This window comes from Convolutriloba macropyga, chromosome 2 (genome assembly GCF_964194025.1).
Source record: "Convolutriloba macropyga chromosome 2, txConMacr16.3, whole genome shotgun sequence".
NCBI lineage: Eukaryota > Metazoa > Xenacoelomorpha > Acoela > Convolutidae > Convolutriloba > Convolutriloba macropyga.
The window spans coordinates 16,027,920-16,055,548 of record NC_134469.1 but is presented as its reverse complement, the minus strand read 5'-3'; the positions used below and the strand labels follow the sequence as shown (position 1 = coordinate 16,055,548).

The 27,629-nt window shown below is 36.1% G+C and overlaps 2 protein-coding genes across 2 annotated transcripts in view; one reads left to right on the top strand and one right to left on the bottom strand.

The window, feature by feature from the left end:
* Window positions 1-842: 842 nt before the first annotated feature.
* Window positions 843-9,643, bottom strand: LOC142357249 (uncharacterized). Its single transcript, XM_075408902.1, has 3 exons — window positions 9,061-9,643; window positions 5,451-5,610; window positions 843-1,385 (listed from the first exon to the last, which is right to left on the bottom strand). The coding sequence occupies exons 1-3, from the start codon at window positions 9,488-9,490 to the stop codon at window positions 1,046-1,048; spliced, it is 930 nt and encodes a 309-aa protein (XP_075265017.1). The 5' UTR covers window positions 9,491-9,643; the 3' UTR covers window positions 843-1,045.
* A 739-nt stretch (window positions 9,644-10,382) lies between these two features.
* LOC142357213 (uncharacterized) overlaps window positions 10,383-27,629 on the top strand; it is a 54,012-nt gene continuing 36,765 nt past the window's right edge. The window contains exon 1 of the mRNA XM_075408876.1: window positions 10,383-10,404. Within this exon, the coding sequence (XP_075264991.1) occupies window positions 10,399-10,404 (6 nt within the window). The 5' untranslated portion in view covers window positions 10,383-10,398. The remainder of the gene's footprint in view (window positions 10,405-27,629) is intronic.

Here is a 27,629-nt window from a genome sequence, read left to right as displayed (position 1 = left end):
TGAGGGTAATGATAATTATTCCATTAACTCTAGAAACTACGCGACAGCTTATCATCAAACCTTGGAGGTCCCTAGGACCCTGGTGGCGGAAAAATAGCTAAAAAATTCAAAAAGATTAAAAAAACTTGACAAAATTGAAAATATATTTTTACAAAATAATTGAGGATATTATCTTGAAAAATATTTTATTACATTTAGAAGCAATGCAGTAACCTAAAATCAAACCCTAGAGGAGGTTATGTTGCTCTTGGGGCTGGCGAAAACTAAAAAAATGCCAAAAAATGCACTTATGCACAAAGAAACTGATTCTTTTTCTTTCTAAAATGGGCAGACGAAAAGTCTGTAGTATCATTTAAAAGCGAGATTCAGTTAAAACGAGGCAGTAGAAATTGTTTTTCAGGCTCCAAATTTAAGCTGAAAAACCAACTTTATTTTTTTGCTTGAGCAAGCAGTTGTAGGCGACTTTTCACACTCGCGCCCCCATACTAAGCTGTCATACACATTCAGATAACTGCTTGTTCGGTTTGAAATATCGATTCAGTCTACACATTTGATTTCCAGTTTGCCATCCTTGAGGGCAGCTCAATCAAAATCCGCAGTTCAGCTTTAAGCCAATTCACGATTGAGCTTATTTTATTTTGAGATTATTGTCTGCCCATAACTCTAAGCTAGTAATCGTATACCACACCTCATTAAAAATTACAAAACTGTGAAACATCCTCTCCTTTATGTGCCCTCTCCTTATTCTATAAGTCCTTTAGAATATTTAGAATTTTAGAAATTAGTTCCTTCTCTTCGAAGGGTTCGTAATAAACTTACATCAACTCCTTCACTAAAAAGACTGAAAGATTATTTGAAATTAAATAGCATTCCGTTATTGCGGCAAAAATGAACATGTACAGCCATCTGAATGCAATATTTGTACAATTTGAAACAAGTTTCCAAACAAGATGAAAATTATAATCTAATTAGAGCCAATGAAAGAGGTCAGTTATGTATGTTTTTCCCTAAAGGCTGGAGATCGTTGCCATCCAACAAACATTTATTACTCGCCGGGTTTAAACGGATTGGGCTGTCTTAACTTGAGCGATGCCAACGTGTGGTTCACATCTCTATGATGGGCTTCGTCTGCGCGGATAGCCAATATGACATCTTTCATCATGGCATCTTTGGAAAGCTTCCAGTAGTCTATTGCGATTTCGGGAGCAGGAAGATGTTTCCACATAGGGAGCGCACCTTTGTCCAGTTGTTCTAGGATGTGGGTGTAGGTGACGACCGCCTCCTCCTCAAGGTATCCGACAAACTTGTGACAGAATTTTGGGTTGATCAGGTAGGCAATATAGAAGTATATTGAAAACACAAACTGCGTTGTGGCAACTGCCCACCTGCAATAACCATAAAGTTGAATTAAGACGCAACAATGACGAAAGGCGCCTGTTTTGCATACGATTTACCGATTAACGTTCAAAGCATACCTTTTAGCGTATGATTGAAATCGCGAGCACAAGCAGTCAAGGTTGCAAAATAAAATAGTAAACAATCTAGTACTACTGGCTGCAGAATTGCTCAAAATGGGCGATGTGGTTTCGATTGGAGGTTAGGGTGAAGTAAGGTTTGGAAGCTCTGTAATCTCTTCATGATTTACGAGTTCGCTAATAGTTACAGAACTAGTTCTACATTTACAATTAGATCATTTCACTGTACCGGAGAGACATGAGACCCGGTTAAACCAAACAAATTTATATAGCAGTTCTTTTTCTAGGTAACTTTACGTCCATATTAAGCCTTTTGAAAGGAGTTCATTGAGAGCTCAAAGCTCCTCTTTATATCATAAAAACAAAGCATCGGATCAAACCAGAAACTGAAACTTGGGAGCTTCTTTAACTCATTTTAACAAATTCTCTTGAATTGAAACAGAAAAAAAACAAAAGAAATTGACCGCATTTTTTCTGTTTCTTTTCAGTGTCAAAAAGAATTCTAATTTGGCGCGCAGTTTCAGTTGGATTCCAAAACTATACTCAATTCAGCTTCTAAACTGAAAGCTGAATACCAATGTCAGCTAGCAAACACTATAATGAACTTTGATAACCTAATTCTCAATGACCGGGCTTTATCGTTTCCTCCCATCATTTTAATTTTGATCTTGACTTTGACGGTATTCACTACATTACGTAATTCAATACGTGAAAGAGTTTAAAAACCATTCAGTTGAAACAGTGAGTGAAGTAAGTCAGAAGTCAAACGTGAAAATAATGACCTATGTAAAACGAAAAACGTGATCAAAAAGTAAGGCCAATTAAAATAAAAGGCTGGAAGAAATCTGAAAACGACTCGAAGAGTCGTCTTTGTGAAGGAATTACCCTCACAACTGGTTCCTACGAAAGTCACTACTAAAAACAAAAAATTATGTCAGAAGATAGCCCATAAAACCAACTGAATTAAAAAAAATTACATTACACCCATATATTTCAAACCAGCCAAATTTTTTGTACGAAATGGAAAACATCAAAGTACGCGAGCAGCAAAATTCAAGCCATGTTTGGCTCCCAAAAATTTATTTTGGAAGAAAAATTTTAATACCGCAACAAAGACCAAAACTTAAAAAAAATGATCAGTTTGCGTAAGTTCTCTCAATCGAAACACTATTTTACAAAATAAAAACAGTAATCAATTGGTAATTAATTAGACTTTCTCGCTTTAATCACCATGAACCCGATAAAACCATACAAGGCCCGCCGAAAAATTAAATCAAAATAAATCATGAAAAAGACTGAAGAGGCAGAACAATATTCAAACGCAAATAATTCCTATGTTAACAAAACCAAGCAAAAGAATAATCACAAAAGTGTGGTTCAAAATTTGTAAAAAGTGAAGTTTGTAAAAAAAACCTCAGTGCCATATGTTAAGGAAAATCATTTGCAAAAAAAGCTCAAAGGAAAAAGACAAAAATTACTAGTTCAAATCGGTAATTTTTCATTTAATAAAGGCAGGAGGAAAAAAACTAAGGTTCTTAAGAGCGTATTAGAAACCAACATGCCAGAATGTGGAGAAAACATACATTGTTAAAGAGATTAAAAAAAAAGAATTCACAATTTCTGAAAAACCAAAACAAATAATATGGTAAAACTGAAAAATTATTTAAGCAATAGAGGTCTAGGAACATTATCAAAGCCATCTTCCTGTCTGACTAAGACGTTAAAAGAGCTCAATTGCGAAAAAGAAACAATTTTTTTTAAAAAATGCTCAAAATGTGATAAAAAACTTTTACTGAACCTTAAAGAGTTTCCTTCGTTTATCGCCAAAAACAATTCAATTAGCAACCAAACAGAAACAAAAACATCGATGTTGCACCGAAAGACTTTTTATGGTAATTAAACTCAAAGTACAAACAAAAAACGTAAACCTTTGACAAAAACCGCCAAAATCTGTATTATATGTCAATTTTATAATACAAAAACACGTCAAGGCAAAAGGAGGCATCCAAATTATCAAAAAAGCATTGACATATTTACTAATTTGGTAGAAAAAAGTGCGCTCAAAGAGCCAAAAATGAAGAAATTGAAGAAAAAAAGCCAAAAATGACCAATCAAGAAATATGGGCCAATTTTGCGCTTGAAACGCATTATTAAGCCCTCAGAAACATTGTGGTATCGTTCTCGGATGGTTGCATATTGATGCGGCATCGGTCAAAAATTACTTCTACAAAAAACCAAGTTACAATAAAAAAATTGGGCCAAATGGACGAAAACACGGCTAAAAACTCATCTATATGAGCAAACCTCTCAAAAACGCTTTTCATCGTCAAAGTCATTCATTGAACGCAGCGCAAGAACAAAAAAACTCTCTAACTCAAAAAAAGTAAGTTCACACGTCAATTTCACTCGTTTTCACTATTAAGTCAAAATGCCGCCTGAACAAATAGTACTTCCGGTAAAAACCTTAAGAAAACCAATACTCCTCTTCGCGTCGTAAAAAGAAGAGCGCCTAAATAATAGATGTTGAGAGGCTGGCGGCGGCTATTAAAAAGGGTAAAAGTATTTACCTACACTTAATCAGACCCGGCAGATAGCCGGAAAAAAGCCGCCGTTGATTTCCATAACCAAGATTGGGATTGAAAGAAAAACTAGTGAAAAAGTAATTTTTGTCCAAACAATTTTAAAGTGCGAACTATTTTGATGTTGTGTTGGAGCTGACCGTGCTCCTGTTTTGTAGTGAGACCACACAGTGGCTAGTATCAATACCAATTAGAGATCGTAACTAAGAACAAAGTTCGAGTAATGGGCATCTAAAATTGGGCTTTTTGGGTTTATCCCGTCCCTATTTCTGATTTCGTTTTTTATACTGACTCTGTTTTCTTTGAATTGCTTTGCTGAGCAACTGCTGTCTAAAAACACTTTCAGCAGAACGAGAGAAGAGTGAAACTAGCCGAGAGAAAATAAAAAGATTTCACGCAAAATGTTGAACAATATTTTAATTCGACGAAGTTAAAAAACATAGCAGGACCAATCCTGACGTACAATTAAGAGAAATTTCATTGACTAAACAAAAAAACTAGACCCAGAACGGACTATGATTGAATTGATGCCACATGTGAAGAAAAATTCACCAGCGAGAAATGGACATTTGGTTCAAACAAAAAACTAGGTCCAGAATGAACTATGAACGGATTGGGAAAACCATTTAGAAAAAATCCATTCCAAAAATCGAAAAAAGCATTAAAAATCAAGAGAAATTGCCGCATGTAAACAAAAACAACCATTAGCGAGAAAGCGAATTTCTGTTCAAACACCGTTTTCTCACTTTACTTTAAAATGAGAGCAAAAAAATTTCACGCCAAAACCACTCGTTTTTCCACTCCACTTCCTGTTTCGGCGTGACCAAAATCACTACTCCAATTTGACTTCAAAAATGATTTAAATGTATGAACAGATCTTAACAAAAGACAGCGCCCCAATACAATTCAAATTCTTTGAATTGAAAAAAAAATTAGGAGAGCTATAATAGCCAGCTGAGAAGCTGAGGCGGCTATTAATTATACAAATAAACTTTTGCACTGCTTTTCAGAAAGATAAGTCGGCAATCCACAGCTTTTTGAAGGGCAAATAACAACAGTGCGAGTTTATAATTATACTATAAAGATTGAAGAAATGTGACAAAACGATGTTCCCCTAGAAGAATTAAAATAAGCCTTCAAAACGAAAAGAGCTTCATGAAAAAAGTTAATAAGCATAAGCAACTTTTCTCTTCAGTCTTCGATAAGTACAAAAAAGACTATAACAAAAGCACAATTTGAGAAATTTAAATAGCAAACTTTAAGAAAGCGACATTTAAAAGACCGAAATTTATTAAAATGCACTCTAAAAACTGCAGTATCGCATGACCAAGTTGTGCTCTTCAAGCTTTAAAGTTGTCTGCCCCAAACATAAAATACTAGCCTTTTAGTGACTCACCTGAAAAGAGTTGTAGGTTTCTTCAACTCAATAAAAGTCATCAGATGCATGCGCTCATTTTCGGCCTCTTCTAACAAGGTATGGATCCATCCATGATCTCTTTGCATTCTCCTTAGAGAGTGGAAGTGTCTCACTTGTGCTGCTGTGAACCCTGGCACGCCTAGAAACAGAAGAATCTGCAACACAAACTTAAAGACAAGCCTGACCATACCATTAAGAAAAACCTCATAACGGTAATCAGTGGAAATTCAAGACTTCACTTGTAAGGCTTTCACATTGACACATTTTGTTTCACAGTCTAAGGCAGATAACATCTGATCGTATGTTTTTTTTTCAAACTTATATTAAGCATTATCTTGATTTGATTTCTGACTTCCTTAAAGCTTGTGATTTAATGCCGAAAAAAAACTTTACCATGATTTCAATTACATTTCTACGACTTTCATAACTCTTCAAGACTATTACCATTAGCGATATTTTTATTATTATTTCATCGATTTGGAGTTCGTATAAATGAGAAAAAAATGGCAATACAGGTTTCACCGAATTCATAGTTTTCAAAACCAATCTGTAATAACGTTGAAATTTACGAGACAGGAAACTCGATTTAAATGCATCATATAAAAGGAACGTAACTGGATGCACTGCTCTAAAAAAAGAATTTTCGGCGCTCTTTTCGGTTACTTTTCAGTAGTAAAATGACAATTTATATCACGCAAATTCTAATTTAGTGAATCTGCATTTAATTATTGTTTAAAAAGCATGAACTAGCAAATGCATTCTTTTGAGTTGATGATAAAATAAAAACCATAGAAAAACTAAATTTACAAAAGCTAAAAAATTAGGAAATTAGAAAAATAGCAAGGGGAAAATTCGGAAAATTAATGGAGGAATTATAGGAATATTCAGGGCAAAAATTGAAATATTCAAATGGTCTGTCTAGGTCATTTTTACAGTGCAAATTTGCCAGAATAATGAGATACTAAATTGCAAACAAGTACTTCAGTTACAGTCATCAATATTTAATATAGCGCATAGTTGTATGGAAATGTTGTTTAATATCATCTTTTTTGCAAAAAATCAACTGAAGAACAATTTTTAACCTTTTAGTAAAATGATGTTGCAAGAAAGTGAATCAAAAACTAGTGGATACGCTCAGGGGTTGCTTGATGAATTCTCGAGATTTTAGTAAGAACATTTACCTGTTGCAGGAAAATTAAGTCCTCACAAGAGTCTAATCCCCCAACAGACAATAGGAACTTAGTTAAGCATCACTAAATACAAAGAACCTAGCTAGTTGAAGTTTGATGATTACCTCCAACAGTCTTGAGAAAAAGGCATCGATTTAATAATAGTTCCGCGTTCTGAACTGAAACACAATTAGATTTAAATCCACTTGTTGCAAGCGGTGCGAAACAATGGCAAACGATTAAATTCTAGAACAAACAACGCGTTTATAAAACTGTCGAAGAATCAAAGGAGAAAAAGATAGGCATAACTCACTAGCGGCGGAAGAATTGCCCTCGAACGGCTAGTGGCAGCTCAAATCTATTGCAGCCTGCTTCAGTCGATGGGATGGAGTAACTTAATTACTAGGGGGCTTCAAAATGACGTCATTGGTCATGAGGTTATTAAATATCACTATAACCACTATTAAAAATCGGTGAAAACATTACCGGCTAACGTCGGGTGAATTGCTCTCAAATGACCGGTTGGCTTCGTCAGTAGCCAACCACGGTTTAGTGAGGCTAGCTCTAGCTTAATTGAAGGGGCGTGAGGTGAGCGCAGCGGGGGGGGGGGTTAATGGGCGTGGGGGCAAAGGTTGGAGGGGGACTTGCTGCACGGGGCGGGGCCCTTACGGCGTGAACGGTGTTCAGGGGTAGAGATTTGGGAGGGGGAGTGAGGATCAAATTCTAAGAACCACCCTTCACACCATAAGTACAAGTCTCCAAAAGTTTCTCTGAATCGCATACTTGGAGACCAGTGAGCTAAAAGGCTCTAAGAGCACTTTATGCCCACTTGGCGCTAACTGTTTATTCCGTTTTTGAAGACGGAAAGTCAGAAATGGGTCAGACGAAAAATCGGTCAAGCGAAAAATTGCATAAACATAGCTGGCAGATTGCCAGAAAATAGCCGCAATAGATTCGTAGATCGGCAGTCTAAAAAAACAGTAAAAAAGACAGACCAAAAAATTCGTCTTTTCATTGAAGGCTGATCTGTTATATTTTGATTAAAAATCTGTATAAGTTTTTACTGCCTCTATTAGCTGATCTCAAATAACCTTCATTTAGAGTGACACACACCCATTTGACCTTATCTCTTTGAATTAAAGTAAATAAAAGTCAATTTCAAAGTGAGGAAGTCATTTTTGAGAGTGAGGTAAGTCAAGTGTGACCAAAAATTTAATCACGCGCATGAACAAAAAACTCGCTCCACTAAGAGCGAAAAATGACGTCACACATGCAATTCAGTTGAAATTGCATGAACGAATGAACAAAAAGTCGCTGTGACGTCATATGGTCGTAACAAAAGTCATGACGACGAAATAAAAAAAACCAAGAGAAGGCCAATAATAGCCCCGACTATCGCTGTGCGGCTATTAAAAAAGACCGACAGGACTAATATAATTGCTACAAAATTCGTTTGAGAGCAATTAAAAAGAAACAGCCATTTTGGCGCACTTTTCATCTGAATTTTAGCAGAGAACTGCCACCAATTGAGTTCAGCTACAGACAACTGTGAATGAGAGATAAATTTAGATCACGCAAAACAAAAAAAATCACATGAGTTCGAGCAAAAATTTTGCATAAAAAGACTAAAAAGTTTACGAAAATTGCTTCCAACTTCCTTCGAGAGCTATTAAACAAAATTTTGATGCTTCATATCATTAGAACAACAAATGCATGTATAGCAAATTCAAACCATTGAAAGTATATTTGATTTGAGAACAAATAGAAATCAAGAGATTAAGCAAAACATTCTTGAGTTGTAGTGCTTGCAAATGTTTACCTCGGTGATGATCAGTGTCAAATAGTGAGCATATCAGTTCATGAATTTGGCAGACAAAAACTTTTATGGGAAAAAATCAACCGAAAAGCACAATTTTTAACTTCTTAGTACAAAATGATTTGGCAAGATATGATAGCCTATTTTTTTCTAGACGATTACAGTAACCTCCTATTTTCTGCTCCAAATAACGTGGTGAAAGTAATCTTCACTTCGAGACAAAAAATTGTTCCTGGAATTGTTCCGGGAACAGTTGGAGGGTTTTCACAGCTGCTATTTTGTTTCTTATCCACTACCCCATGGCTTGACTAAAATTGATCATCCAGCTGAGTTGGAAATAACACCATGTCGCCAATAAAGACTTTGCTCCACTTCCATTCGTGGCCCTTCAAACATTTACTTCAAAAATGGTGTAAACGAAAAACTAGTGAATACGCTCTGGGATTGGTTGATGAACTCAAGAACTTTTAGAAGAATTCAAGAAAATATAACTATTGAAAGAAAATTAAGTCCCCACAAAAGTCTAATCCCATAACACACACTAAGAACTTAGTTAAGCATTACTTAATTAAAAGAACCTAGTTTGTTGAAGTTTGATGCTTACCTGCAACAGTCTCAAGAAATATGCATCGATTCAAAACTGATCTTTCATCCAAGCTCTCCATATGTTTACCAATGGTATAACCAGATAGGAAGTCAAAAGATTTGCGCATTATCTTTACAGTGTAATAAGCACACCTATCAGTAACGCCAGACGGTTTCTGATGCGTAACTGCAACTTTCTCTGCCGCTTCCTCTGACCATATCGGATGTGGAAGGGTGTGCTCTTCAACTTGAATCTTCGGTTCTTCCACATTTTTAAAATGTTTTAATTCTGCAGGCGCCGCAGGCATCGGTTTTTCATTCTTCTTGCGACGCCAAAAAAGTGTCCGTGAGGTGTAAATTGAAGAAACTGTAATCGGGTTTTGAATTGACTGGTTTAGTAGAAAACCAGATCTTGCAGCGCAAGATCTGGTCAAAAAAGTTTTCAGCATTAATTCTGGGAGGTTTTGTACTGTCGCGATATCAGTAATTGTAATTCAACACATTCTATACATTTTGAATAGCACTGACGCAATACTTGCAAAGCAGAACAAGTCTATTTTTAGACGAACACAATGACGGTATCTGAAAAACGCAAATACTTTGTTCTATATATGCCATTCGATCGTGAACGAGCCTGTGAATTCTTTAGTCAGGAATCAATTAGACTAACAAAGAAATAAGCAGAAAAAGAAATTCAATGACTGAGCAAATAATTCAAATTTAAGCGAACTGTTCACTTCTGCGTCATTTTTAACTGCTAACAGCCAATAATGTTTTTTTTTTATAAAGATAGCATAAATTCATTTCGCCTTTGTGAACACTGAAAAAATAGTCACGACCCTTTCAACGCTCTAACTTCACTCTAAATTTAGTCTGTAGAGTAGAGCTTAATGCATGCGGTTATAAAGCAAAGAAGTCATGGGATATCACTCTAAAAATAGCTTATTTCATAGTGACTATGATGTAGCAAAATCAATGGTCAAATTTTAGCAAAAAACTTCATCAGTCTTCCAGATAATAGCAGTACTCCTTTTGAAGTATTCCTTTTGCAGAACAAATAGTTAGGATTTAGAAACATTAAATGCTGCAATTATTTTCGGTGTAGAAGCGAAATAGTCATTTAATTTGATACGACATTAATAACAATCAACTCTGGCAAGTAGTCGGATCAATCAAATCTATATATTGTAAGAGAGCGCAAGTTTAACCACTATTACAATCATTCGCTTTTTCAATAATATTTTTAATTACAAACAACGAATTTCGGTTATTACAGTCCATAAATTTCCTTTGAATTCCAATTTTCCAAGACATCGTTCAAACACAAACAAACTCAATAGTTTCAGCTCCTCTCTTCATGAAGGTAAGGTGTCAGGGGGTGGCCGCCGTATTGGCCGACAGGGCGTTTAGCCGACAACCAAAAAATGAGAAATTTAATCGACAATTTAAGTAAAATGAGCAATAAAACTTATTCTGAAGCTGTGATTGGCCAATTTAAAACACTATTTCGTAAGCGGACAAATATACCTCAGTTTTTTCATCAACTAGTGTAACGTAGGTCTGTTCGTCGCCAGACTATTTTACCGCATCTGGCCATGCCTTGCGGATCATGGCCATGCCTCAGCGACCCGTGGGACTTGATATGAATCTATCACAACTGAACTACTGATTTATGAACCAATTATGGGTTTTTATGACCAATTATGTAAAACTGTCGGCTAAATTTTTCATTTTTTACTTGTCGGCTACACGCCCTGTAGGCCAATTTTCCTAGTACCTTGTCAGGGTAATATACCCAATGCCATTATGCATTTTGATATTTTCGTTCAATAATCCGACTACAAATTAGCAGCCGCTATTACACGTATGTTCCTAACTTAACGGACATGCCCAAGAAGGACTTTGAGATTAAGCGATTACAACCAAACATGGGGGATTAACTTATCCGCTTGAGTATGTTAAAACGCACGTGCAATAGCGACGCCTAAATTGTAGTCGGATTATTTAACGAAGCTATTAAAGTGTATTGGGATAAAGCCATTGGGTATAATGGCACAGGTTATATTGTCATGTAATCGTTAAGAAAAATCAACACCTTAAGTCTAAGGACAAGAGCGGTCACTAATTCAATGTAGTTCACTACCAACATAAAACGTATTTTATAAGTATAATGGAATTAGAAAAATGGAGGCTGACAATAAGGCGGCTGTCATTCGCTCACTATATCGGGTGAGAAAACATTTACCTTTGCAAGTAAGGCTGCATGTTTTGAAATCTTTGATCATCTGTCATTTGATGTTCAGTGTTTTTCACAAAAATTATCAGCAAAAAACACAGCGTATAAATCAACAGACTAACAGAGGCTTTTAAATTTGTTATATGCGTCGTAAATCTGATCGTTTTTGTGATCTTTTTCTCAAATCATATGTCCTATCCGCTGAATTAGTTATTTCAAAGTTTATTCTGTTGAAACTTCAGACAAACCGGAGGATAATATCAGAAACCTTTTGAAAATGTGCGAGCCACATATAGTTAAAAAAGAGCAAACGCACAAAACAGCTGATAAGAATGCAAAAGTATACTAAGCAAAGTCAGAGATCATTAGTTTGAATAGCATACAAAAGTTGAATAAGGTACCGTTTATTGTAGGAGCGACCGGGAAATTTTTTTTCAAAAAAAACTTCAAAAAAATTCTTGCAATGTAAGCAGGAAAAATGATTATAGAAAAACAATCAGGATCATTAGGGCCGGTTTTTTTTATAATGACGCCAGCCGTTACAAACTCTTATTGTAAAGCTGCCAATAGAAAGACAATTAGGATAATTAAGATCTGTTTTTTTATAAAAAGCCTGAGGTTACAATTAATTGTTGTAACGTCAACTACAATAATAGTTTGACAGTTTTTTGTTTTTCTTTGTGGACTCGTTTCTTAATTGTCGGTATCATACGACCAGATGCGATTATTTTAACGAAGCTTCGTCAAAAGTTGTTTGCATCCAACAAAAAAGCGACATATTGTACCATTTTTCTACTCATCGCATACAATGCTCTTCTCAACCGACGTGAAACACTTTCAAGGACGCTATCAGATATTTTCCGGTTCAAACTTCAGCTGCAAAAGCGAAGCTCGTCGTTGACTTGGAGTCATGAATTGAGATGGAGAAATAATCGTTCGTTTAGACTTTTAATCTGGACAATCAAAGGTACTGCTTTCAGTTCCTACGCTCCCTTAATTTGGCTCCCACTTATCCCGTAGAGTGTTCTACGGTGACTTCAACGATTGTAGCGACATTCCGAAAGCAGAGCTGTTCAAAATAATGTTAAGTTCTTTGTTAAAACCAGATAAGAGCCTAGAAGAATGAATTCAAAAACTGTATTAGATCCCGTTGTGTTATTTCCCTTTCAATGTAACTGACGTTTGCAATGCTTCAAAAAACTGTAATAGTGATTAATACATTGGTAGAACTTTATACCGTTGTTTGTTTATATCTGTATGCGCTCACCTACAGGAACCTTTAATGTTGGAACTTTTAAATATGTTTTTGGGGTCCCGTGTGAGGACTCATCAATGGGAATCCTCCTTCATTACTCCATTGTACAAATACGGTTCGGCACAAGACACAACTAATTACCGGCCCATTGCATCTTAATCAACATATCAATATCGTCTGAACATATCATCTGTAGTTTATTTACGCTTGGGGACGATATCAAAAAAGAGGCAGCAACACAATTTCATGGAGAATCGCAGCACTAATAGTCATTTTTTTGATGCGTGTTTTTAGTAGCAGAGATCAATATGCAGACCATTTGCCGGCATATTGTGACATCATTAGGGCATTTGGTATTGTCCCAACTTGAAGGCTTCTTATGAAATTAGCATCTTCTGGACTTGATTCTGCATTTCTTAAAATGTTTGGCTCTCATTTAAACTGTAGAACACAGAAAATTCAATTTGATAATACTTTCTCTAACGAAGTTAAATTTACATCTGGTGTTTGACAGAGGAATGTCTTGGGGCCAAATTTCTTCATTTTGTTCCTTAAGGATATTGGGGATTCGCTCGAACGTTGTAAATCTTATTTTTTTGTGATGACCCCAAATTTCTTCCGGAGTCTGAATCAGGGGACATTCAAAGATATATTGAAAATTTTTTAATTTGGTGTCAGATCAATGGATTAAAATTTGACCTCCACAATTGCAAGCTCATTTGACTTGGACAACATAATGATGCTGAGCTTAATCTCAAAAGATCAGTCCTCCAACACGTAGGCTCCATCGTGGACTTGTGAATTGTTTTTGGTAAAAACTGAAGATTGTATAAACATAACAAGTCAATGTATTGCAAATGGTCAACATTTAAAATAACTTGAAAAAAAGTGATCAGATGAGAGCAACCGTCTCCAGACGCAAATTTATTTATAAATCACTCGTTTTATAAATCACGCAGTACGGATCTCCGACATGGCACTCCTCTGTATTGTCTCTCAAAAAACTTAAAAATTCCCATTTCTTTGTCCGAAGTGGACTCTCTGTACCAGCGAGAGCTGTTATGTTGAATGCGTGAATCCGCCAAACAGTTTTCTTATTTTTACCTGCTAGGGCAAGCAGATCTGATCGTCCTACGGAAATTGGTTAAAGGAGTTTTGCATCGTGATCTCAATCTTAGTTTTGCAACACTTCATTTTATATTAGGACTAATCGAAGAGACTGAAATAAAAAAAAACAACAAAAAATTCGAAAACGATGAACTTTTCCTCTATCGATTGCAATGTGCTGCCGAATTCCTCCTGAAAAAGAAACAATACAAAACGACATTACTAAAAAGAGGTTAAGATTAGAATTCGTTTAATTCATTTAGAAGACTTGAAGTTGAAATCTCGTGCTATTTTTATATAAAATATTGTTGAGATTTTTGCAGGTCTTAAGCCTTTTCTTATTTACGTAAATTTTTTTAAGTCTGCGTCCAATTTTGGTAAGTTTCTCGTTGTTTCAGTTTAAAGGCGTTATGTTTTTCTCTGAACAAAAATCGAGCCTTTATTTACTACTAATACTTTAGGAGAGCGATCAGCTTGATGCGTAAAATTAGTCAATAACTAATGAGATTAATTTGATATTTTTTTGTTTTTATAATTTTGAGATTATTTTGAATTTTGATATATGTTCCCAATTATTCTGAAGTCATATAAACTTATATTTTTCGGTAATAATATTAATTATAATGTTTGGAAAAAAATAAGTATAATGAAACGTATTAAACGCATTTGGTGACAATATTTATAGTAATAATTTCCAGTACTTGAATTTTTTTTGCTTAATCAAATGACAGTTTTTTGCATATCCCTTGCATTTAATAACGTACTACGATCCTGGCGCTGGGAAGATAATCGTACAACAAGAGCAGTTTTATCGTTGAAAAGAACAAACTGTTGCGATGGCGCATTGAGATTTTTGCAGATTTTATGCCTTTTCAACCAAACATGGGTACTTAACTCATCCGCTTGAGCATGTTAAAACGCACGTGCAATAGCGACGCCTAAATTGTAGTCGGATTATTTAACGAAACTATTAAATTGTATTGGGATAAAGCCATTGGGTATAATGGCACAGGTTATATTGTCATGTAATCGTTAAGAAAAATCAACACCTTAAGTCTAAGGACAAGAGCGGTCACTAATTCAATGTAGTTCACTACCAACATAAAACGTATTTTATAAGTATAATGGAATTAGAAAAATGGAGGCTGACAATAAGGCGGCTGTCATTCGCTCACTATATCGGGTGAAAAAACATTTACCTTTGCAAGTAAGGCTGCATGTTTTGAAATCTTTGATCATCTGTCATTTGATGTTCAGTGTTTTTCACAAAAATTATCAGCAAAAAACACAGCGTATAAATCAACAGACTAACAGAGGCTTTTAAATTTGTTATATGCGTCGTAAATCTGATCGTTTTTGTGATCTTTTTCTCAAATCATATGTCCTATCCGCTGAATTAGTTATTTCAAAGTTTATTCTGTTGAAACTTCAGACAAACCGGAGGATAATATCAGAAACCTTTTGAAAATGTGCGAGCCACATATAGTTAAAAAAGAGCAAACGCACAAAACAGCTGATAAGAATGCAAAAGCATACTAAGCAAAGTCAGAGATCATTAGTTTGAATAGCATACAAAAGTTGAATAAGGTACCGTTTATTGTAGGAGCGACCGGGAAATTTTTTTTCAAAAAAAACTTCAAAAAAATTCTTGCAATGTAAGCAGGAAAAATGCCTATAGAAAAACAACCAGGATCATTAGGTTCGGTTTTTTTTATAATGACGCCAGCCGTTGCACACTCTTATTGTAAAGCTGCCAATAGAAAGACAATTAGGATAATTAAGATCTGTTTTTTTTATAAAAAGCCTGAGGTTGCAATTAATTGTTGTAACGTCAACTACAATAATAGTTTGACAGTTTTTTGTTTTTCTTTGTGGACTCGTTTCTTAATTGTCGGTATCATACGACCAGATGCGATTATTTTAACAAAGCTTCTTCAAAAGTTGTTCGCATCAAACAAAAAAGCGACATATTGTACCATATTTCTACTCATCGCATACAATGCTCTTCTCAACCGACGTGAAACACTTTCAAAGACGCTATCAGATATTTTCCGGTTACTACTGCAGCTGCAAAAGCGAAGCTCGTCGTTGACTTGGAGTTAGCAATTGAGATGGAGAAATCAAAAATCGTTTAGACTTTTAATCTGGACAATCAAAGGTACTGCTTTCAGTTCCTACGCTCCCTTAACTTGGCTCCCACTTATCCCGTAGAATGTTCTACGGTGACTTCAACGATTGTAGCAGCAGTCCGAAAGCAGAGCTGTTCAAAATAATGTTAAGCTCTTTGTTCAAACCAGATAAGAACCTAGAGGAATGAATTCAAAAACTGGATTAGATCCCGTTGTGTTATTTCCCTTTCACTGTAACTGACGTTTGCAATGCTTCAAAAAATTGTAATAATGATTAATATATTGGTAGAACTTTATTCCTTTGTTTGTTTATATCTGTATGCGCTCTTCTACAGGAACCTTTAATGTTGGAACTTTTTAATATGTTTTTGGGGTCCCTTGTGAAGACTCATCAATGGGAATCCTCCTTCATTACTCCATTGTACAACTACGGTTCAGCACAAGACACAACTAATTACCGCCCATTGCATCTTAATCAACATATCAATATCGTTTGAACATATCATCTGTTGTTTATTTACGCTTGGGGACGATATAAAAAAAGAGGCAGCAACACAATTTCATGGGGAATCGCAGCACTAATAGTCATTTTTTATTTTTTGGTGCGTGTTTTTAGTAGCAGAGATCAACATGCAGACTATTTGTTGGCATATTGTGACATCATTAAGGCATTTGGTATTGTCCCAACTTAAAGGCTCCTTATGAAATTAGCATCTTTTGGACTTGATTCTGCATTTCTTAAAATGTTTGGGTCTCATTTAAACTGTAGAACACAGAAAATTCAATTTGATAATTCTTTCTCTAACGAAGTTAAATTTACATCTGGTGTTTGACAGAGGAATGTCTTGGGGCCAAATTTCTTCATTTTGTTCCTTAAGGATATTGGGGATTCGCTCGAACGTTGTAAATCTTATTTTTTTGTGATGACCCCAAATTTCTTCCGGAGTCTGAATCAGGGGACATTCAAAGATATATTGAAAATTTTTTAATTTGGTGTCAGATCAATGGATTAAAATTTGACCTCCACAATTGCAAGCTCATTTGACTTGGACAACATAATGATGCTGAGCTTAATCTCAAAAGATCAGTCCTCCAACACGTAGGCTCCATCGTGGACTTGTGAATTGTTTTTGGTAAAAACTGAAGATTGTATAAACATAACAAGTCAATGTATTGCAAATGGTCAACATTTAAAATAACTTGAAAAAAAGTGATCAGATGAGAGCAACCGTCTCCAGACGCAAATTTATTTATAAATCACTCGTTTTATAAATCACGCAGTACGGATCTCCGACATGGCACTCCTCTGTATTGTCTCTCAAAAAACTTAAAAATTCCCATTTCTTTGTCCGAAGTGGACTCTCTGTACCAGCGAGAGCTGTTATGTTGAATGCGTGAATCCGCCAAACAGTTTTCTTATTTTTACCTGCTAGGGCAAGCAGATCTGATCGTCCTACGGAAATTGGTTAAAGGAGTTTTGCATCGTGATCTCAATCTTAGTTTTGCAACACTTCATTTTATATTAGGACTAATCGAAGAGACTGAAATAAAAAAAAACAACAAAAAATTCGAAAACGATGAACTTTTCCTCTATCGATTGCAATGTGCTGCCGAATTCCTCCTGAAAAAGAAACAATACAAAACGACATTACTAAAAAGAGGTTAAGATTAGAATTCGTTTAATTCATTTAGAAGACTTGAAGTTGAAATCTCGTGCTATTTTTATATAAAATATTGTTGAGATTTTTGCAGGTCTTAAGCCTTTTCTTATTTACGTAAATTTTTTTAAGTCTGCGTCCAATTTTGGTAAGTTTCTCGTTGTTTCAGTTTAAAGGCGTTATGTTTTTCTCTGAACAAAAATCGAGCCTTTATTTACTACTAATACTTTAGGAGAGCGATCAGCTTGATGCGTAAAATTAGTCAATAACTAATGAGATTAATTTGATATTTTTTTGTTTTTATAATTTTGAGATTATTTTGAATTTTGATATATGTTCCCAATTATTCTGAAGTCATATAAACTTATATTTTTCGGTAATAATATTAATTATAATGTTTGGAAAAAAATAAGTATAATGAAACGTATTAAACGCATTTGGTGACAATATTTATAGTAATAATTTCCAGTACTTGAATTTTTTTTGCTTAATCAAATGACAGTTTTTTGCATATCTCTTGCATTTAATAACGTACTACGATCCTGGCGCTGGGAAGATAATCGTACAACAAGAGCAGTTTTATCGTTGAAAAGAACAAACTGTTGCGATGGCGCATACAAAAACGGCGAGGGAAACGCCTAACGCCGAGAACAATAACTAAGTCTAGAGTTTCTCAACCCAAGCAGTAGGATGGTAACCAATGAGATTGCTTTCTTTACTTAGTGAACTAAGTTACCTGTCTTTTGGCGCTGCTCGGCAGGGGTCTATCAATTAGATCTTCGTTTCAGAGGTGTCCGAATGCCTGAATGCTTGACCTTGATGCTTATTATAAGAAAATTAAGCACAATAATGCAGTCAAAAAATTTTGTATTCAATTAAAAAAAAACTTTGAATCCGAAAAAAATTGACTAGAAGAGTTTTTTTTAATCTCACTTCGTTTAAAGCGTATTTAGATATCTCTAGTATCTTTGATTACTTTTACTGGCCAGAATTGACGTCCACTAGAAGTGGAGATTTCAATTCCTGGTTTGTTTTGTAAAATGAATGTACCATCCATATACTTTGCGATTTCTTAATGCGAGTATTCTCTACCATTAATTAAACAAAATTAATAATTTTATGAAAGGAAAAAATGCAAAATGAGAATAAAGATAATAGTTGTTGGCCTCAAGTCACCGTCTGTGATTGTTGAGATGTGGTATTACAATGCAAAACTTTTTCTTGAACAATTAAGTTCAATTTGGTTTCCCAATTTCGAGTTTCAATTTGTTGCGTAACAAATTAAGACGAAAATTAGTTTGCGAGAAAGATGAGTTTTGAAATTAAATAAATTTGATGCTCACGTTGCTCAAAGATTTTTTACAAACTGCAACATATGTTGAGCTCCTCGTTTGACTTCAGTACACAATGGTTAGCTTACTAAGCAATTCAGCCCAGATTTCGCAAAGAAAGTAGCTGGTGGAGCAGACTAAGACAGCATAGTGAACTTAAACTAAAGTGAGCTGTTTGTAACCCCAAATTAACTAGGCAAGCGGGTCACCATATACTTGTACATTTTTGAAAGGCATCACAACTCAGCAAATAAACACAAGACAAACACAATGAAAGTTAATTTGCTGTTTTCAAGAAAAAATATTTGCTTGAAGTATACGTTGAACGGTTATTTAAGTTTTTTGTTCATATCAACGGTGCAAATCATTCTCTGTTTATTGAAAAAATTAGGGAAGTGAAGACGTCTTGAGGCAAAAGTGCTACGCTGACCTGTCGTGCAACAATCAAGTCAGAAGTAAAACTTGAAAAAACATTGACTTTTGTCCTTATCGCAACCAAAACGAGTTGGTTGTTCCCGCAACTTAAAACTGATATAAAAAACTTAACAAATTGTCTAGAACAATGTAATTGAATCCTTATCTACATTCTCTTACATTTTATGGTTTACCCCTCGTTCAAAGAACAAAACCTTCTTTCCCCAAAACAATTTTGAGGACAAAAGTCTCCTCTGTTACCGGCAAATAGTTTGTTTGTTCCACAACTTGTGCGACGCACTGAAGAGAGCATCAGCGGTCAGTGCAACCATCAAGTGCCGAGCACAGTAAAAGAAACCCGAAAGCTGGCAGCCGGTCAAGACAAAGAAAAGACACAGAAAAGACACAGAAAAGACACAGAAAAGACACAAAAAAAAGACAAGCAATTTTTTCAGCGACGAAGCCAAGTTTGGGTTACAAACGTCACCCCGACGAGAGGTTCAAGTTTTTTTACTGGTTTCAGACGTCACCAGCAGAAGTCCGCCCGAGGTCTCTGATGTCCTGTTCCCCGGTTAGAGCCATCCAAAATCTCTACTTTTTTTTCGACAAAAAGCCTCCAAAAAATTGATATTTGTCCCCCAAAAAAGCTTATTTGTTACTATTACACCTCGATTCAAAAACCTTGACTAGTTTCATTACTTTCAAAGCGAGTTAAGGCAATTTTCTCATTTTTAAAGAAAAATCTGCGAAAAAAAATCACAAAAAAATCAGAGAAATGTTCCTTAAATCAGAAAATTAAAAAAACACAATTTAGTTTTCTGACTACCTATCCGTTTCAATTGCGAAAAAAACTATTAAACCAATCTTTTGAATTGGTTTGTAATCAAACAGAAAGCTATTTGCATCGATATATCCAATCAGTATCATATAAATAAGAAATGTCGGAGAAAATTTTTTGATTTCAGAAAATTCAAAAAACACAATTTAGTTTTCTGACTACATATCCGTTTAAATTGCAAAAAAACTATTAAACCACTCTTTTGATTTGGTTTGTAATCAAACAGAAAGCTATTTGCATCGATATATCCAATCAGTATCATATAAATAGGAAATGTCGGAGAAAATTTTTTGAATTCAGAAAATTCAAAAAACCCAATTTAGTTTTCTGAAAAACTATCCGTTTCAATTGCGGAAAAAACTATTAAACCACTCTTTTGAATTGGTTTGTAATCAAACAGAAAGCTATTTGCATCGATATATCCAATCAGTATCATATAAATAAGAAATGTCGGAGAAAATTTTTTGAATTCAGAAAATTCAAAAAACACAATTTAGTTTTCTGACTACCTATCCGTTTCAATTGCGGAAAAAACTATTAAACCACTCTTCTGAATTAATTTTTGATCAAACAAAAAGCAACTTTAATCGATATATCACATCGGTATCATATCAATGAGAAATGTGAGAAAAAATTTTTTGAATTCAGAAAACTCAAAAAACACAATTTAGTTTTCTGACTACATATCCGTTTGAATTGCGGAAATAACTAATAAACCATTCTTCTGAATTGGTTTTCGATCAAACAAAAAGCCACTTTGATCGATATAACACACTAGCATCATATCAATAAGAAACGTCAGAAAAAATTTTTTGAATTCAGAAAATTCACAAAACACAATTTAGTTTTCTGACTACATATCCATTTGAATTGCGGAAAAAACTAATAAACCACTCTTCTGTATTGATTTTCGATCAAACAAAAAGCCACTTTGATCGATATATCACATCAGCATCATATCAATAAAAAATGTCAGAAAAAATTTTTTGAATTCAGAAAATTCAAAAAACACAATTTAGTTTTCTCAATCCATGTCCGTTTCAATTGCGGAATAAACCATTAAAACACTCTCTTGAGTTAGTTTGCAGTCAAACAGAAAGCCATTTTCATAGATTTATCCAATCAGTATCATATAAATGAGAAGTGTCAGAAAAAAATTTTTGAATTCAGAAAATTCAAAAACACAAGTTAGTTTTCTTACGACATATTCATTTGAATTCCCAAATAAACCACTAAACAAACCCCTAAAACAAGTCATTGTCAATCAGTTTGATAGTTTCAACTGTATAGGGAAGTAAATAGAAAGTCCTTAGGCGCCACACCAAATATCAAAACTTTCATTTGACGAAAATAAAAACCATTTTAATTTTTTCTGGAAAAAACGTCCAAACTTAATTTTTTGCAGAAGTCCTCGGTCTCAGACGTTGCCGTCTGCGATGTCCCTTTATCCCTATTGGTTTCAGACGTTACCATTAGCAGAAGAGGAGTTTTCGAAGAAAACTTGTTCAAGTAGTCACAAGAAAATTTGATATTTTTTTCCTACTCTCAGTTATTTTGAAAGGCAGATCTCAGACGATATCTGTCGGAGAGAGCTTTAAAAGTTTAGTAGAGTCAATGCATATTAAAGATAACGAAGAAAGAGTGAAAAACAACAGATAAAGTCACACAGTTTTAAAGAAAACGAAAAAGTTTTTTGCAAAACCCGAAAAAAGTCAATACACCAAAGAGTTCCAAAGATCTCCACAATATGACTCGTCTCTGCAATTTTCTAGCATTCAGTAGCCCCTCTGTAACTCTTGTTGCCTAAACGTATCGTATTTTTACAAATTTCTTATCTTCAGTCATCACAACAACAATAAACTGCTAGAAAAACAACAGGTTTCAAAGTTATAAATTCGCAAAAAACTGTGAGAGGTATTTTTTAATCATAGTGCTTGTTTAGGGTTGGGGAGCTCAGGAAAGTTTCTTGGGTAGTTTTATAAGCTTGGTAATTTATTCGTATTTGAGAGAAAAAGACGAGTTTATTGAAGTTTTCAAGAAAAAGGAGTTTAATGTAACAATTATTTGAGTTCTGGTCTAATTTTGTTTCAATTGCATAATTGTAGCAAGGCACAGTTTTCCTGTAAACCACAGTAGCCACACATACTAGTTCCAACAGTTAAAGTCAGCTATTTAAACGAAACTTGTGTAAATTCAAGAAAAAAGAGGCAATTATTTAGGTCTGTTGAACGAAAAACTGTTAAAACGCGCGAACGTTCGGAAAAGCTTTTAGATTTTTAGCGCAAAAGGCTACATTTAGCACACAAAACACATTCTAGGACATCACTTTTCGAGAAAAGTTGCGTCGCTGGTCTTTTCAACAAGAAAAAACTAGGATCATTAGCATTCAAACATTAGGCAACTTTTTTACATCAAAAATTTGCGTCGCTTCGGTTCTCAAAGCCGTTCTTCACCTTCAGTAACGAGCTGCTTCACCAACAGCTTCAACAGTCAGCTTCAACAAAGCAACAGCCACCAAGATGTCGAAGCAGAACAGCGCTGAATGTCAGTTTGCCATCAATATGTTCAAAACGACAGAAATGTCAATCAAGAAACTGCTCGATCTCCTTGAGAAAACTGTGGAGCAGAAAAGGAGTTTCTGATCACTGCCTTTGATGATCAACAAGATCAAAGGCCAGGAAGTGGAGCTCAAGAGACTCTCAGAGGAAGTGATGTGACAGCAGCCACATCAAAGCACTGCATCATCAATATTGAATAGGCAAACGACATTAATAACTCGACTCAATGAATTGGAACTGCAAGTCGATCTCTTGGACGATGATGGCCAGCTCAGTCAGTCTTCCAGTCGCATTAGAGATGATATCAGCATGATCTTCAGCAGAAGAAACTTGTCTCAGCAATCAACACCTGTGCCCATTGACGACAAGGAACGAATCCAGCATCAGCGCCATATAGAAGAAAAGCAGACCAGCAGTAACTTCATCAATCAGCCGCCCCCAATACCACCACGGCCAAGACAACCATTATTGTTTCTACAAACATCTAATGAACCAGGACTTCGAATTCAACATCTGCTTGAAGCCCACCAAAGAAATCCTAAAAGGGAAGTTCATGAAAGTCTTCTAAAATCGAAAAATAACTTTGAAAACCAAATAAATGCTCCCAATCCTTTTCCCTACTTTGACAAAGATACCAGCCAGGAATTCACATCTCCAACAAGATTAGGGAAACTCGAAATTGCCTCCACTCTGGTAAATAGACAGGTCAACGAAATTGAAACAGCTCAAATCAACTTGAGTGACAACTTTAACACGTCGCAGAACCTTTTGCCTCCAATCCAAAATTTGAACCTTTCAAGCAATCACTCACTTTCAAACCCCTTCAATTTGGCTGATCCAACTATCCAATTACATGCAGATGGTCTATTTGCCCAGAACTCGGCATTGGAGGAAACCTTTAATTTAAACTTGCCAAAGCAAAGAAACAATCAGGATTCATTTGCCAACAGAAATCCTCAATATCATAATTTTCCCAATCTGCAACAGAATTTTGGACCTTCTCAAGTTCACATAGGAACAAATGGATACCCCGATAGTCAAATTTTGAACTGTGAGCGGCAAAAACTCCCCTGCTTACCCACAGTGGCAAACAGAACCTCACATCTTCCAAGTAAAACTGATAAAATAATCTTAGAAAACGATTGCCTACAATCCAATCGATGTATTAATCCTATATTTGGGGTACACTCCACAAGTGTCCCAACAATTACCACGCAACTCATGGAACAATCGCATCAAAATACCGTCTTAAATCCTGCAGCTCCTAATTTTCAGCCAAACCAGGTAGCTTCAGAATCAAACGTAATTGCAGCTCCTCTGCAATTTTCCCAACCTGTGAACAGTCAACACGGCCTTGTCAGCACAGGCTTCTCATTTAATCAAAATATGGCACAGCCCAGTCAGTTGTGTAACAACCAGTTTATTCCTGGCTCTCAACTTCAATCGAACCTTCAAGCCCCAGTAACTTCCACGATCCATGGCCCAATGTGCATTAATCAACAGCTAAATCCTGTTGGACAAAATCAGTTCAGCCAGCCTCTAATCAACCAGAGTTTACTACCCACTGTCAATCAACATATTAGCTCAGTACACTCGAACACTAATGTAACACAGGAAAGAGGAAATAATGATTTCAAACATTCAATCAAATTGGCACCTCTGAAACTTCAGAATTTAAATGGTAACGCTATCCACTTTCACGAGTGGATCAATAACTTCAACACAATTATTCACAACAACACTTCCATTACAGACACGCATCGTATAACCTACTTGCAGAATTCTGTAAGTGGGAAAGCAAAGGACTTGATTCATGCTTACTCCTGCGATCCATCTTATTATCAGACAGCACTGAATGAACTAATCCGACATTTCGGTGATCGTACTATAGTTGTTAATGCGTTCATTAACCAGCTCGAAAACTGGCAAATGAACTTCCAAAACAAGCAAAGCTTCATTGCCTTTTCCTCATTTTTGAAAAGACTTGTGCAAGCCTTCCAATACCTTAGCTTTACAGCAGACCTCCAGTCTACAACACTCATTAAGAAAGCCAAAGAGAAAACACCACATCATTTGGTTCTGAAATGGACTGAACATCGTCTTACCGAGGTCAGCTCAGACCCGACTCTCGTCGATTTTCAACAATGGTTAGAGCTCCAAGCTCAAATCTACGACAAAGTGAGTCGAGAAAGCAATCAAAGAACCATCAGTTCTCAAGCCTCAAAGTTTGTCAACTCGAACAAACTAAAAACCAAGCCATACAAAAGCAACCTCTCATTGTCAGTCAACAACGCATCAGCGGAAAACAGTAGAAAACATTGCAACTTTGCGCCTCAGCAGAAACAACCGTCAACTTCACAAAACGTTCCGAATAAAACTTTTAACACAAAACGATCTTGCGAGAAGTGCAAACAAGAACACAGCATTGCCACTTGCCCTGAGTATCAGTTGTGCTCACCAGGGGATCGATACAACCTCGTCAGCCAAAGCAATTTGTGTACAAACTGCTTGAGCAACAAACACCACAAACAAACGTAACCATCGCAAAAACGATGTCAAGTTTGCAGTGGATTCCACCACACAACTCCTCATGATCCTGTCTAGCAAATCAAACGCCCTACAGCAGCCTTTTCTACTGAAGTTGTTTCTGGTAGCAATCCAACAGCTTCTTCTAGTAGTAACGATTCAAGTCAAAATCCAAATACATCTTCTCAACAGAAAAGTCAAACAAACAAAGCCCCCAAAAGCCGTTATGGCCAAACTTTCAACAACCAAAGCCATCAAAACGTGCAACGACGTAATTTAAACGGCAATGCAAGAAACCAATCGTTCAGCATTAACCAATGCTCAGAAACACCGAAGAATTGGTATGAGCAATTGCAGCTTATTCCTGTTTCATTCCTCAAGGGGAATAAAGCATTCGATACCTACGCCCTCATAGATCCCGTTAGCCAATTCAATTTGTATTGGACGCCATAGCTGATTTTCTTGAGCTTCCCCGTGAAACTCAACAGTCAGTACCACTACAATTTCTTAATACAGAGAACAGCATGTCCCTCTCAAAAATTGTTGAGCCAGTCACAATAACTCCATATAAGTCAAATGAAATATCGTTTGAACTCTCTCGGACGTTCAGCACCCCGTCTCTGAACGTCGCAGCTGCAAAAACTTTTGAACTTAATCAAATTTGTGATGCCTTCAACAGTTTGCGCCACATACATTTCCCAAATATTGCCGATGGCAAAATCGGCGTCCTCCTCGGTGTTAACGCATTCGCATTCACCTACCCTACACATGTTATACCTGGCAATCAAAATCAACCGTTTGGTGTGAAAACTAAACTTGGTTGGACCCTCGCTGGTGAATATGAGAATTGTATCTCAGCCACCACTCAACAGCCCGCAAGTCAGCAGAATAAATTTATTTTCAATGTGTCAAGAAACAGAACAGATGAACCCAGACTTGACGAACTTGTTAAACAGTTCTGGAGTATTGAAGCAGATGGCATTCAGAAGGACCGTGAACAAGTTTACAAAAAACAAGAAGAACAGTTTCCTGATATTTTGAAGAACTCTATCAATCACAATGGTGAGAGATATGAAATTAAACTGCCCTGGAAATCAGAAATAAAGTTGGAAAACAACTTCTATTCTGCACTGAACCAAGTCAAAAGCCTCAACACACGCCTTCAGCGTAAACCTTTGTTGCAAGAAAAATACAATAAGACTCTCTTGACAGACCTCGAGAAAAACTATGTCAAACCGGTGGAAATGCAAGATCCTCAACCAGACAGAATTTGGTACCTGCCACACCATCCTGTGGAAAATATCAATAAGCCCGGAAAAGTCCGCCGAGTTGCAAATTCCGCATCAAAATGCCGCGGCCAATCGCTTAATTCAAACCTTCTTACTGGACCAGATCTCCTTAATAACCTTTTAGGTGTCCTTATGAGATTTCGAGAACATCCCGTGGCGGTCCTTGCGGACATCGAAGGCATGTTTATGCAAATCGCCATCCATCAGTTTGATCAATCTGCTCTTCGATTTCTCTGGTTAGCAGACAATCAGATACAACATTACCAATTTACCAGACTCATCTTTGGAGCAAATTGCTCGCCTTCGTGCGCAATATACGTTCTTAACCATTGTGCCAAAGAGAAAAGTCAACAGTTCCCAGAAGCCCTCAAAGCCGTCAGAAAGCACTTTTACATGGATGACTACATCCAATCACATGCAACAGAAGAACACGCTTGTAAGGCAGTTCTTGAAACAAAACATTGTCTGCAAACAGGTGGGTTTCGACTCACAAAATTTGTTTCAAACAGCTCTCTAGTTCTAAACCAAATCCCCCCAGAAGACAAAGAAAACCAGACAGATGTTGTTAGAGTTCTTGGTGTTAAATGGATTCTTGAGAAAGACTGCTTTCTTATGAAACCTCTCACTAAATTTCCCAAAAGATGTCTCAGCATACACTCAACGTAAGATCTTTAGTCTTGTCTCCTCGATCTTCGACCCAATAGGGGTAATGTCGCAATCAACGATCCGTTTCAAAATAGTTCTTCAAGAACTGTGGAAACTTGGGAAAAAATGGGACGAACACATTGCCCCTCAAGTAGTTAAACCACTTCAAAAGAATTTGGACTTATACTTTTCTTCACCAGACGTGACATTGAACAGAAGTCTGAATAAGAGTTGCCATTCACCAGAAAGTGAAAATGAAATCCATATTTTTGTCGACGCCTCAGCTGTAGCAGTTGCAGCCGTTGCATACTTGAAAACAGTTCCTGATTTAGGCACTGATGTTGAACTTGTTACTTAATATGCAAATGCAAAGTTGCCCCAATTAAACAAATCAGCATACCCAAATTAGATTTGGAAGCCGCAGTAATCGGAGTGCGCCTTCTCTCAACCATCATGAAAGAGTCATCGTTTCACATTACTCGTTCTACACTCTGGACAGATAGTCAAGTAGTACTTGACTGGTTATCCACAATCAAGAAGCAACCTGCCTTTGTTGCGAATCGCCTCAAAGAAATCCTTGCATCAACTGGGGCCTACCAATG